General features: G+C 39.5%; 1 protein-coding gene across 1 annotated transcript in view; it reads left to right on the forward strand.

The window, feature by feature from the left end:
- Positions 1-12,639, forward strand: part of LOC139732981 (WD repeat-containing protein 19-like) — a 40,626-nt gene extending 27,987 nt beyond the window's left edge. Inside the window, exons 16-32 of the mRNA XM_071643818.1 lie at positions 216-382; positions 799-934; positions 1,520-1,581; positions 2,079-2,299; positions 3,173-3,230; positions 3,988-4,217; positions 4,906-5,046; positions 5,947-6,036; positions 6,303-6,427; positions 7,354-7,535; positions 7,970-8,144; positions 9,015-9,139; positions 9,369-9,450; positions 9,964-10,114; positions 10,660-10,783; positions 11,607-11,683; positions 12,419-12,639. Of these exons, the coding sequence (XP_071499919.1) occupies positions 216-382; positions 799-934; positions 1,520-1,581; positions 2,079-2,299; positions 3,173-3,230; positions 3,988-4,217; positions 4,906-5,046; positions 5,947-6,036; positions 6,303-6,427; positions 7,354-7,535; positions 7,970-8,144; positions 9,015-9,139; positions 9,369-9,450; positions 9,964-10,114; positions 10,660-10,783; positions 11,607-11,683; positions 12,419-12,530 (2,258 nt within the window). The 3' untranslated portion in view covers positions 12,531-12,639. The remainder of the gene's footprint in view (positions 1-215; positions 383-798; positions 935-1,519; positions 1,582-2,078; positions 2,300-3,172; positions 3,231-3,987; positions 4,218-4,905; positions 5,047-5,946; positions 6,037-6,302; positions 6,428-7,353; positions 7,536-7,969; positions 8,145-9,014; positions 9,140-9,368; positions 9,451-9,963; positions 10,115-10,659; positions 10,784-11,606; positions 11,684-12,418) is intronic.
- The last annotated feature ends 952 nt before the right edge of the window (positions 12,640-13,591 follow it).

Raw genomic sequence — 13,591 nt, forward strand, 5'->3', positions numbered from 1 at the left:
TCATTCGACCACAGAGTACCAGTATGCAGCAATTACTTTACTAGGTACCATCTACGATGTTGTAATGAATATTTGAACAGGATGGGCTACAGCTAAAATCAGCAGTCCCTTAAAGTAAAAATAAACAACAAACAAACTATGATGTATTCGTATCATTTGTCTAGTGTTCAGTGAAATATGTGACTGATCATGTTTTCTTTCCACGCCGCGTGTAGGTCCAGCAGTTATCTTGGTGGGAACAACCAAGTTGCCATTTGCCCAGCAGCCTCTGATGCTGCACAATGGAGAGCTGATGTGTCAAACACAGAGCGGCAAGACCCAGGGGCTTCAGCTCAGCACACACAACTTCCTGGAGCGGCCGCAAGATCTCCCACCATCAACGGTAAGGCCTAACAACCAATTCCTTCCATTATTATTATTGTGTGTGTGTGTGTGTGTGTGTGTGTGTGTGTGTGTGTGTGTGTGTGTGTGTGTGTGTTTGTCTATTTGTGTAAATGCGTTTGCTTCTCCGTCTGTCTGTCTATTTGCAAATCTTTGTGCAATTCGTGCTTGTAACGAGAGAGTTTCAGTATGTTTCCTGGGGGCTAGTGGCCGTATACGGCAGGTGGCCGTAGTAGACAGGTGGCCACTAAGGTAGGTTTGACTACATGTCGATGCATCTATGTAGAGATAGATAGATTGTTAAACACACACATACTTATTCTCTGTATGTATATGGATGTATATGTACAGAGAGATAGATGGATAGATAGATTGATATATAGATTGTTATACACAAACATATATCTTTCTCTCCAGCTCCGGTCAGCCCTCCAGAAGAGCATCCTCCTCCATCAGTACAAGGAGGCCTGGACGCTGTGTCAGCTTCTCAACAGCAAGGAGGCCTGGCTGGACCTGGCCAAGGATGCCATCACACACTCCGAGCTGGAGTTTGGTGAGTCCGTCTCAGCATGGATCGCCCAGCATAACCTAGCTGTCGTAAATGTAGACCTGAAATCTAACTTTTGTTTTGTGCTTCTCAATAAAATGATGATAGAGCTGCCAAGTCTCCTTGATTCTCCAGGAGGCTCCCTGCTTGCTGAGATATTTCTTCATGTCTTGACAAGAAAAAATAAATGCATCTCTGATTTTGAAGTCATATTTGCTGACTGAAATGCATGTAAAACTCAAGTATCTCCTTGATTGCTCTTTGGAACCTCCCTGAACATAATCATATCTTGCTATTTTGTTATTCCCATCCCTTGTGCACAACTTGTTTGTTTATCACAATAAACAGCTAGGACTTCCACTTTGATGCCGCATACAATCAATCACATTCATTCATGTAGATGCATTCATTGAGCCCTGTCTCCATGACATCTTCACGACATCTCCATGGCAACCCCATGGCATCACTAATCTTTGTGACAGTCATGACCACTTTTTCTTCACGCATATCAAATCTCATGTGTAGGTGATTATTAGTTTTGCTTTGTCCTGTGTGATTGACTTGTTTCGTTTGTTTTGATTTGCCTACCAGCTCTCAGAGTGTACAGACATATTGGGGAAGCAGGGATGGTGTTATCACTGCAGAAGATTTTGGTAAGTGCAAAAGTCAATGGTTTGTGGATTTCTTTGTTCATGATTTACTGAATTGTAATTTCAACCAAGTATTTACGTAGATTGTAAGGAGACGATATTGTGCAAACAATCTGCTTTCAAGTATAAAATGTATCCACATCAAAAGTTTAAGATTGAAAGTGAGATGTATTTAATAGCATTTCTATTTCAACACAGTATTCTCTGAAGGTGTTGATATGATGCATCTTTGATATCAACTGAATGCTGTGCAACTGAGCAAAAGCACTAATGCTCATTTTCTCTAAACTTCGGCAAAAAGGATACATCAAGCAGATGAATAGATAGATGAATAAGTAAATAACAACTGTGTGAATTAATAATGAATAAATCAATAGATAATTAATGACTGAATAGATAAAAGAATCAATAAAAGAAATGATTAATAGAGGAAAAAATGAATTAGTAAATCATTTCATATTTAGTGGTCAGTTCAATTCTCCTCTCTCTTTCTTGTGTAGGGCATTGATGACAGGAACCTCCTGGCAGGCCATCTAGCCATGTACCAGGAAGACTTCAACCTGGCCCAGGACCTGTTCCTGGCCTCCAGCCGGCCCATCTCAGCCCTGGAGATGAGGCGGGACCTGCTGCACTGGGACCAAGCCCTGAAGCTGGCCAAGACTCTGGCCCCAGAACAAATCCCATACATCTCAAAGGAGTATGCCCAGCAGTTGGAGTTCACGTAAGAAAGAAAGAAAGAAGGAAGGAAGGAAAGACTGATCACCTCCTTCAGATGCTTTTTCTTCCTCTTTTTCCTTTCTTCTCCCTTCCCTTCTCTTTCTTTTCCTTTCATTTGCCATGCTCATCATGTTTGATATGAATGTGCCAGTGAGTTACAGTTTAGCTATGACTCTCTGATTTGCTCTGTAAGTGTAGTCCTGAGAATTAGATAAATCACATACAAGGTACTTTATCTATGGGTAAGGGGCTTGATGAAACACTTTTGTATGCTACTACCATTCAGTGGTGCTAGGAAATTCATGTCTGTTGGTTGTCTATCTGAATTAGGTTTTCTTGTAACAACAACAATATGAGAATGACTTGAGGTATTTTAATCAAGTGTGAATTATTAGCAAAAGATCAGTAAATAAGAGCTAGAATCTTCAGGTTTAAGTAAAAAAGTCTGAGGGAAAGGTCAAAAGTGAAGTTTTTATATGTAGAGGCAGATACATTTATAAGTAGAAGAGATATATATAATGGTTGCTTTTAAGAAACCCCTCAAGAGGTAGATTCAATTTCTTTAACCCATTGAAGACTAGTCTTGAATATACTCAGGCATGTGTCTGTGCAAAATGCGTGTTAAAGCAAAATCAGCTCGTCCTCGGCGGGTTGAATACGTACCAATAACCACAAAGAGACGTCGCTGGAAAGTTGCATCAGGTTTGAATCTTGAAACCCAAGTGAGTGTGGAAAACTCCCAGGGCTCTTGTCTTGATATTGCCTTTCTGAACCTTATTTGTTTTGCGAAGAAGGACCACTTGCCCATGTGTGAAAAGAGAGATGATGTTTGATAGCCAATTTTTGACTAAATTAACTTCTGTCTTTCTATTCCCAGGGGTGACTATCCAAATGCTCTCGTCCACTATGAGAAGGGCATCACCAGGCAAGAAAATGTAAGTTCTCATTCAGAGTACTACCAAGCTTGTAGAAAGATACTCAAGAGAAGCTTAATATCTACCAGTGCCAAAGTTTCCGATTATATCAATGGTCCTTTTATTTGCACAAGTAGTTTCATTCGCTTTTGTGCAGTTTTTGTTAGCAGCAGTGAGATATATGCAAAGTGCCATTGATTTCCCACATATGTAAAGGCCTTGAAATCGAAATCCTTTAGTGACATCACTTTAGCACAATTGAAAATTCCATGTTACCAATGCATTACTTTGCATTACAGATTGCAATATATCTATACCTCTACCATTATGAAGTCTTAACAGCAGAGTATTGCTTGAACATCCAGAGTTTTGCTACCGGTATTCTGCTCAAAGGTCTATGATCCATTAACAACCATTTTGTGAGTAGCATTTGTTTTTGTTTGTTTGTTTTTTTTTGGGGGGGGGGGATTTGCAAAGGCCCATAATTATGAGGTGCAACTTAGGTCAAACACAGCCAAGTTTAACTATAGTGTGAGTACACTCTCTGAGTTGGCTTTCCCAAAGTTGCACTTATTATACCAAGTGCAAACTAAATGCATGATACATAAACTTTGGAGACCGTAAATTAAGTCCAACATAATGTTAGAATATATTAATTAGGCATCCATTGTATATAATAATGCTTGACTGTAGCACTTAGTGCATGATTGTAAGCCCTGCTTTAATGTTAGTTGGAAGCCCCCACCCCCCACTCACAAAACTTTGTTAACACTTTTAGGAGAGGGACCATGATGAAACTTGTGCTGCTGGCGTTGCACGCATGTCCATCCGCGTTGGTGACATCCGGCGAGGTGTCTCCATGGCGATGAAGATGAACATACGTGCAGTGAAGCGTGATTGTGCTGCCATCTTGGAGAGCATGAAGCAGTACTCCGAGTCGGCACAGCTCTACGAGAGGGGAGGCTATCCAGACAAGGCTGCCTCGGTTTACATCCGATGCAAGAACTGGTAAAAACACTTGGAAGAGTTTGTTTGCAAAAACCGATAAGTCCATTTTTGAAGATTTTGAAGTACGGTCTCTGTCATAAAGTACAAAATAATACATTTTAAATGATATATTGGTCACTACATATAAAGGTACATTTTTAAAATTATGGTCAAAAGTAGCAAAAAAATTCTTATTATTCACTTCATTTTTCTTGACCTTTAATCGCAAAAATCTCCATATGGCACATATGGACTTATCGGTTTTTGCGAACAAACTCTTCACTTGTTAACAAGTTATTTCGGTCACCAAATAAAAAATCTGAGAGAGTGATTAGACCAAGATAACATCATGTTCTGTTTCAAAGATCCTAGAGGTGGTCAGATAACACTAATGTATCTGTGCAGTCTGTTTATACTTGGTGTGCTAAAATTTTCTCCCCATGCACAGAATCTCACTATTATTGTACCTGTATCTGCAAAGCCAATGTCTCTCATTCGACCACTTCCCCCAAGTAAATGTTCTGTAATACTCCGGAAATAAGGAAAAATCTTGTGTAAGAAAGAAGAAAGAAATAGAAGACCGCAAGAAAACATACCTTTTTTGCAGAGAATCATGCACAATGTGGTCTCTTAGAGCATTCATGTTGTCATACTTATTCTGAGCTGGTCGAATCATCCCAGTTTGTTTATCATTGCTTTTGCTTTGCAGGTCAAAGGTTGGTGAATTGCTTCCCCAGGTCACCTCCCCAAAGATCCACACGCAGTACGCCAAGGCCAAGGAGGCTGATGGCAAATACAAGGATGCGGCACTAGCCTACCAGAATGCCAAAGACTGGGATAATGTCATCAGGTAACATAGTGGATGATTATTCCTCCCTCTGAAACTCTTCATCCATCAATACCATGCCTGTCATTTGTGTCTTTCTGCAACTGTCCAGTTAGGATGACTCTCTAAGAAATGTGTGTAGAATATTGAGCGAAGGAACACTAGTCAGTTGCAGACATGCCTTTGATTTGTCTGCGTCTAATTTTATGGTATATCTGTCACAGTATTTGTACTTCATTCCACGCAGGAGTTTTGTTTCCTCCATAGCTACCTCAAAAGACCAAAAACAGGGTCAATGTTAGTTATACAGAGCCATAGATCCTCTCAGATTGTGTCTGTTTTCAATGTTAGTAAATCACTTTGTGTCTCTGTTTTGGCTGTTGCCACCTTGCATTTCTGTTGTATGTAGCATTGACGTCATATCCTGAACAATGGTGCACTTAAAATTTTCGGGCTTGTGAAGAGCCTTATAACACAGTGCAGTTGCAATATTATACAGGAAGAATAGAGGCGGGGAAATTATTGTTCTATTTTGTTGTTAGCAGACTTTCAGACAAGCATGCATAGATAATATTCATGATTCTTTTTTTTTTCACGACCCCCTTGTTGGAACCCCTTGTTTATCTTCATTGTAATGTTATTCATTATTTGTTGCCAAACATTCAAGCTTTGTGCTTATCCTTGGCAATAGTTCTGTATGCAAATTAAGATGTAACTCATGTAATTATATTACAGATGTATTGTATAATTGATGAAAATGATGATAACTGTTGAAAATATTCATTCTACTGTTATTTTTTACAATGTTAATGAAATTGCAGAAAAATGATGTACCTAAAAAAAAATTGCCTACAGAGAATAAATAAAATCAAATCAAATCAAATCAATGACCACCTATCTCTTGTTTTATCCCATATTTGACAGGATCCAGTTAGACTTCTTGCGAAATCCAGAGGAGGCTGTTCGTATCGTCAAGGAAACGGGATCGGTTGAAGGCGCCAAGATGGTTGCAAAGTGAGTTGAGAAGTCTGCACCCATAGCACTCAATTCAGCACTCAAGCTCACATAGGCTGTAAAGTGATGATTCACAAGTGTTTTGGAGATTTGATGGTCAACATGTGAACTGTACAAGAAGAATTGATTGTGTGAATACACACACCCTCTGATGCAGGTTACCGTCTCCACATATTTGTTGAAACTATGAAGCATTTGTTCAAGTAGGCTACTCCCTTTGAGATAGAAACAAATGTAACATTAAAATCACTGATTATTTCATGCAGGTTTTTCCAGAAGTTGAACGACTTTGCCTCGGCCATCCAGTTCCTTGTGATGTCACAATGCAACAACGAGGCCTTCCAGCTGGCTCAGCAGCACAATCAGATGGAGGTCTATGCCGACATCATCGGTAGGTCACATGACCAGTAGTCACATGTCGGGACATGTCCTAGGTCCTGTCACTCAAGATGCTACATTGAAGTATGCTGTCATTGAGCCTATGTCTCACACAAGTTTGCAGGTTTTGAAATATGAGAAAGCATGAGCACAACTTTCTGTTTAATCCCTGATTCTGCTGATATTTGCGGACAAGTGCATTCCAATAAAAGACAGTATGTTCAAACTCTACATTCACATCCATACTCACATACAAAGTGTGTATATACATACATACATACATACATATATACATACATAAAAACAAATAAATGCTATCAGTAACATCAGTACCAAATCTTCATTAAGCCATAGACTGAATTAAGGCTACCTTTAGGACTTCCTGCAAAAATATATTTGCTGTATCAATGATTCAGTGCACAGCTGTATGATGTAGCCTAACCTGTTTCACAAGGATTTGGGGGCATTTCATGAATCATTTTGTCCGACAAACTTGTAGGTAAGTACCAATTTGCTCTCAGCCAATCAGATACTTGGTGCTTGATACCGTAATCCCTCGTGCAGCTCCAAGAACCTATACTGGGATGAACTACACATGTGTGTCGTCGGGGGGTTCTACAGTGATGATCTCTATTTACAATAAAAATGTGTGCTGTGCAAGTGAAATCTTAATACATAGATCTCTAAAGGATGAGGGATCTGCAAGGTTGTAGTAGAGGGGAGAGCAGCCTCTGTGAATATTGTCAAGGTGGTGGCATGCACGACTTGACTAAGTATATGGAAATGATGAAAGGATGCAAGGATTTCAGTTGCTTGTGACAGTTTGTCAGAAAAAAATGTCTGACAAAACGCTTCATAAAGTTGTTTTAGTTACAGAATGGCAAATTATGTGTTGTTCATTAATTTTGACATCAAATTCATCAATCCATGGCGCCATAGGACAAGATGCCAGCCCGGAAGACTACCAGAGTATCGCCCTCTTCTTCGAGAACGAGAAGAACCACTTCTTGGCCGGGAAGTTCTTTTTGCTGTGCGAGCAGTACTCGAGAGCTCTGAAGCACTTCCTACGGTGTCCCAACACAGGAGATGACAGCCAAGCCATCGAGATGGCAATAGAAACAGTGAGTTAAAGCTTTCTTCATGTATATCAGCAGCATCAGTGATTGTCGTGTTTGCAGTGTATTCAGTCAGTATCACCACTTAAAGCAGGTATGCAAAGCTGTATCCTTTATTTTGCTGTATTCTAGGAGTTGTAAGAACTCTGTTTTTGAAGGTAAACATGAATAGAATAATATGCACAGTATTTTGATAATGAGAATAATCTCATTTTTTTTTCATCCTTTAATTTAAGTAATCTATATGTGACAATGTATTCAGGGTTATCAAAGTTTCAGACATCATTTATAGGGAAATGTCTAGAGTGTTGCTCATAAAATAATTGCAGTATTCAAAAGTAAAAATGAAGAAACAAAAATGTATACATATATTTTTCTCAACAATTGTTATAGTTAAAACATGCAAAACATATTTCTTCTGATGCAAATTTACACATCAGGTTGGTCGGGCCAAAGATGACCAGCTTGCTCACCAGCTGATCGACTATCTGATGGGTGAGACGGACGGGGTACCCAAGGACGCCAAGTACCTGTTCCGCCTCTACATGGCCCTCAGCCAATTCCGGGAAGCGGCCAGAACGGCCATTATCATAGCCAGGGAGGAGCAGATAGCAGGTAAATATTGCAGAAGAGCTGGAGTGGGGATCACTACAGCAGTGAGGCTCCTTGTAAGATGTGCCTTCTGAAAATTCATATCTGATGTGATACGATATTGGGGATGTTTTGTTTTTCTGTATCATTAGAAGTTGTACCAAGAGTACTGATGGTTAAAGGGACTGTACAGTACTGGTTGAGGTGAGGGATTAATGTTTTCAACATTCCTAAGTGAAATAATGAGAAACCTCCTGTGAAATATTAAAGAGCATGTAATTTTAAGAAGGATTCAACATTTATTTGATGAAATTTGGTTTTCAAATGGCTGAGATACCCAAAAAAGTGAGAATAATAAAAGGCGACAGGCCACAACTTTATTAGGATCTCTTTGTTTCACCTTGTTTTTGGATATCTCAGCCATTTCAAAACCAATTTTCATCAAATAAACTTTTGATACCCCTTAGAATTGCATGCTCTTTGGCATCTCATAGAGTGGTTTCTGAATATCTCGCAAAACGTTAAAAGCTAAATACTCGCCTCGACCAGAACTGTACACACCCTTTAATGTCATGCAGGAACCAAAGTGTTGATATGAAATGTTGTTATCCTCTAGATACTGAGGGTTAAGTATTAGAGGATGCATCAGTAATATTTTATCACATGAATGTTGGCAAAGATTAAGCCATGTGGATATCTTAGGGCATTCCCCACCCCTCAAACCTCCCCCCCCCCCCCCCAAGCCAAGTTGGCAAGGGTCAGCAGAAAAGTTGTAATGAAATCCTTTTGCAGTGTCAGATTTATTGCCTTGTTCATTTGAGACGAGAAGTGTATTAAAGTGAAAAGCTAATGAAGTGTATGTGCTATATGATTTGTGTTTTTACTGCCACCCAGGCAACTACAGGAATGCCCATGATGTGCTCTTCAGCATGTACACCGAGCTGAGATCTCAGAAGATCAAGATCCCCACTGAGATGGCTACCAATCTCATGATTCTACACAGCTACATCCTAGTCAAGGTAAGTACACGTCAGTCTGAAGAGGCGATTTTTCACTGCACATTTCCAAAATATCACTGTACGAATTGTGCCAGAAGTGATTTTGTCGATACTGCACTCGCTGAAGTAGTGTGCTAATTTGGAATGTGTAAATTGTTTACATGGCACCTATGTGCGTGCATGGCAGCAAATATATAAAGGTATTGAAATTTCAAAGATGCCAACATCTTGCTTTCTGTCTTTCATATAGATTCATGTGAAGAGGGGCGACCACAAGAAAGGAGCCAGGATGCTCATCAGGGTGGCAAACAACATCAGCAAGTTTCCGGCCCGTAAGTGCAACATCACTCCTTCATAACAATCTACATCACAACTTTACAGAAAGTGAAATTTAAAGGACAAAAACCGCAAGCACGGCCTAGGGAAAATTTATGAGCGGTACTTTTCAAATGAAAAAGATTCATTCGATTGTACATTTGGTGTAGAGCCCTGTATAGACTCACTACACAATTTTATTGCAACAGTCAATTCAAAGTAATTTAGAAGTTATTTTGATTTTTTGTTTTATTTGCCAAAATGTGATCATGATATAATTCATAACAACAGCAGAATATGTCATCAATCATATATGATCTTGGAATTGGAATCCAAGTGATGCTCTCTTACCAAGCTTGAAAAAGGGAAAATCATTACAGAATTACTAACACCAATGATGCAGAATTACCACAATATTATTATGTTTGTAAATGATGATTGTATATGATATAACTTAACTGCATTTTTATTGTGAAATCTGTGTGGCAGATACTATGATGACATTATGATTTGTGTATCTTAAATTCCAGATGTGGTACAGATCCTGACATCGACAGTGATCGAGTGTCACAGATCGGGCCTCAAGAATTCATCCTTCAGCTATGCTGCCATGCTGATGAGACCAGAATACAGGAACAAGATTGATCTCAAGTACAAGAAGAAGATTGAAGCTATTGTCAGGTAGGTCAAAGGTTATAATGTAGTGTTATAGGTTGATGCTTTGAATAACCTCCATTGAACAAATGTTGCTAGAGGGTTATTTGTGCCTCTGGCACGAAGTGTTGCCAAAGGCAATTGTGTTTTCAGGTTGTCCATCCGTCCTTTCGTCTGTCTGTCCATCTGTCCATCCATAATCAGTTTTGTGGGCAGCATAACTTCAAAACCGTTTGAGGTATCCTGATGAAACGTGACCTATGTATATTGGGTGGACATGCTCAAGGTGAAAGGTCTAGATCAAATTCTTAAAATTTCACTATTTCCACCATATTTCTCACGGAAGAAGATTTAGATTTGATCTTTGGTTTGAAAGCCCCAACATAAATCACTTCAAGAACATCATTATCATTCATAGTTTATTTTCTTATTTCTTATCTAAACTACCTTAGTTCCTGAAACTCCTCTTCTTCCATTGATTTTAAGATGTCTGTGACATTTTAAGATGTCTTTGAACTGCTGACATTGGCAGATTTAACTTACAAGATGTTTAAAATCCACTTTTGTTGCAGAAAACCTGATAAGACCGAGGAGGATGAACCAACCACCCCCTGTCCTTACTGCAAGTACATGCTGGAGGAAACGGAGTTATCCTGCCCTGGATGTAAAAACACCGTCCCCTACTGCATCATCACGGTATGATGTCCTGTGGATTGTTGGAGGGAAAGGGGAATATCTCTCTTAGTTTGGATATATGGGCCTCTGTAAAAGATGATGATGATGGTGATGGTGATGGTGATGGTGGTGATGGTGGTGATGATGGTGATGATGGTGATGATGATGGTGATGATGATGATGATGATGACGACGATGATGGTGATGATGATGATGATGATGATGGTGGTGATGGTGATGGTGATGGTGATGGTGATGGTGATGGTAATGGTGATGGTGATGGTGATGGTGGTGGTGGTTATGGTGGTGAAAATTTGTCAAAAAGTGATTGAAAATGAATAACATGTTTATCCTTAAGGGGGAGAAAATAATATCAATCAGGTCCCTTGGGGGACGAAATGGGAATGGAGCAGTTGTTCATGGCAGTTGCAGGGGTACCCTGAAGAGAAATATTTTCTTTCATCACATACTTCAAAATGCATTCTCACCAGAGTTTGTGGAAATCAGCCTTCAAGGGCAGGGAATGCAGAGTTATCTAAGTAAATGTGGTCCACAGGGAGCCTCAGGGCATGGTTACAAAAGGTCTTCAATCATCATCTCTATCATGTAGAACAGGCAAATTGTATTGTGTGAAGATACCCTTTTTGATAAAGAATAGTACGCAGACATTGTTTGTGGGACTGCAGAAGAGGTAGTTACAATGAGTGTAATGGCATATCATCAGGGGCACCATAGGGATGTTACATCAAGGTCAGTTTGTCATGAAGCTGATGTGCATGTTTTGTATCAATTTCCACATACAAGTACTAGTAGTGAAGATATGATGTTCTTGTCTCCTGTGCAGGGTCGTCACATGGTGCGAGATGACTGGTCTGCATGTCCCAGCTGTGACTTTCCAGCCCTGTACTCAGAGTTCACTAGGTAAGACCTGTTTTCCATCTTAGATCCTAGATTTCCTATATTCCATCTAAATCCAATTCTGATAGATTGACAATTTAAGGGCACAGTCTTATACTTGAGCGCATAGGGACATTATCACTATGTGTTATGCGTTATATAAGCACTGTCAATTGTTATAGTATTATTAGTGAACAGCATAATTTTCCACTAGGCTACATATGCTCAGATACATTAATTGGAAACTCCATGATGAATACAAATACTGGGGGGTGTTTCATCAACATTTGTCAGCTCTGACAATTTCAGCAAAATCCTTGGTTTTGATTGGCTGAGATGCTCTGGTCACTGACTGTTACTATGGAGATTCAAGTTGTCAGCACTGACAAGCATTGATGAAACACCCCCCAGATGCATATACTCAAAGAATTGAAAACTTCTTTGGTATTGTCTAGCCATTGGTTGGTGTGCTCATGACGTGTAGATGTAGGAAGCATGTAGCTAGGTAAAACTAAATACACAAGTTGTGTTGATGTATACGTGTCTCACACAAATTTCAGCAAATATAGCCTGTTATTAGTATGAAAGCCTACTTGGTACATATCTCTGATATCATTATGCCAGGACCATAGTATGAAATGATGGACTACACTATGTACATCATTCTATCTGACTAGAGACCAAAAAAGAGTAGAAATTCATATCTCATACTATTTGCACCTCCTAAACAGACTTATATTTTACCCTTCCTTTTTGCAGCTTGCTGGAGAATGAGGATTCATGTCCGATGTGTTCAGAGAACGTCAAGGCAGGGCGGGTAAAGAAAGTTGAAGATCCAACTATATACCTTCAACCTCAAGGAGAAGAGTGAACCCCTTACATTAAGTGATGCGAGATTTGATAATCTGCAGTTTGATCAGATCTTCGTCATTCTGGGAAACTCCCATCGTATTGAGCATACTCACAGTGAGGAACCTCTTAACAAGGTCAATTTGACGATCCCAATTTGCCATCATTGTATCTAAGTGATCTCTTTTGTAGTACATGACGTTAAGGTACCAGTCAGAACAAGATGAGATTGGAGGGTTGCCAATGTCATTGTATTGGTGTTTTCCTGTTCTACACTGAATGCCCCACAATGCTTACTCTTAAATAGATGCTGTATTCAAAATTAATTTGATTTGCAAGAACACTGAAATTGCTTAAGTTTCCCTGCAAGAGCTGGGATACACCAGTTCCGATATTCCCGGGTTGGTATCCACGGTCACAGTCAGCCGCCGTAACTCGTACGCTGGAGGAATAAAGTTTGAAAACCTGGGCACATGTAGTCAGCATTTTTTAATGAAAAATTGTCCCTCTCAGATTTCCACATTTAAATTCTTACCATCCAGTTGATATTTAGTGTTTGTCTCATTGTAGATCTCATTGCAGTCTGATTGTTGCCCACTCTGCGATATTATGATGTCTTTGGACCATGATTGTTTCAACTAATTTCAGTCAACACTTTCTAGAATCTCGATGCATTCAGAGGTCTCTTATGTCATGGTCATTTAAAGCTGCAGGAACTCATAACACTAGAGGGCTCTTGGTACAGAGTCCATGCCCATATACTTCGAAGTCACAAGTTTTATGTGTATTGTATTCAAGAAATGTGGAGAAGAATTGTATTCATTTCAATTTGCTGTATTCATCAAACCCAAACATGTGGGAGTGAATCACAGGGAAGGTTTACAGTTCACAATGTGCTTAAAGTGTTTTCCTTGTCTTCAGTATTCTGAGATGAATATTGCATAATCAGGACCTCAAGAATGTCCTCATTACCTTGTTCTTATGCTTGTCACTTGTCCTCTCACCATCCCATGGTTCTCAGCACATCAATGCTTAAACCAGTATTGTCTCATAAAAATACCACTTAAACATTGCTGGTTACAG

This window comes from Diadema antillarum, unplaced genomic scaffold (assembly GCF_040938485.1).
Source record: "Diadema antillarum isolate AM-2024a unplaced genomic scaffold, OU_Dant_1.0 seq00000459_RagTag, whole genome shotgun sequence".
Taxonomy (NCBI): Eukaryota; Metazoa; Echinodermata; class Echinoidea; order Diadematoida; family Diadematidae; genus Diadema; species Diadema antillarum.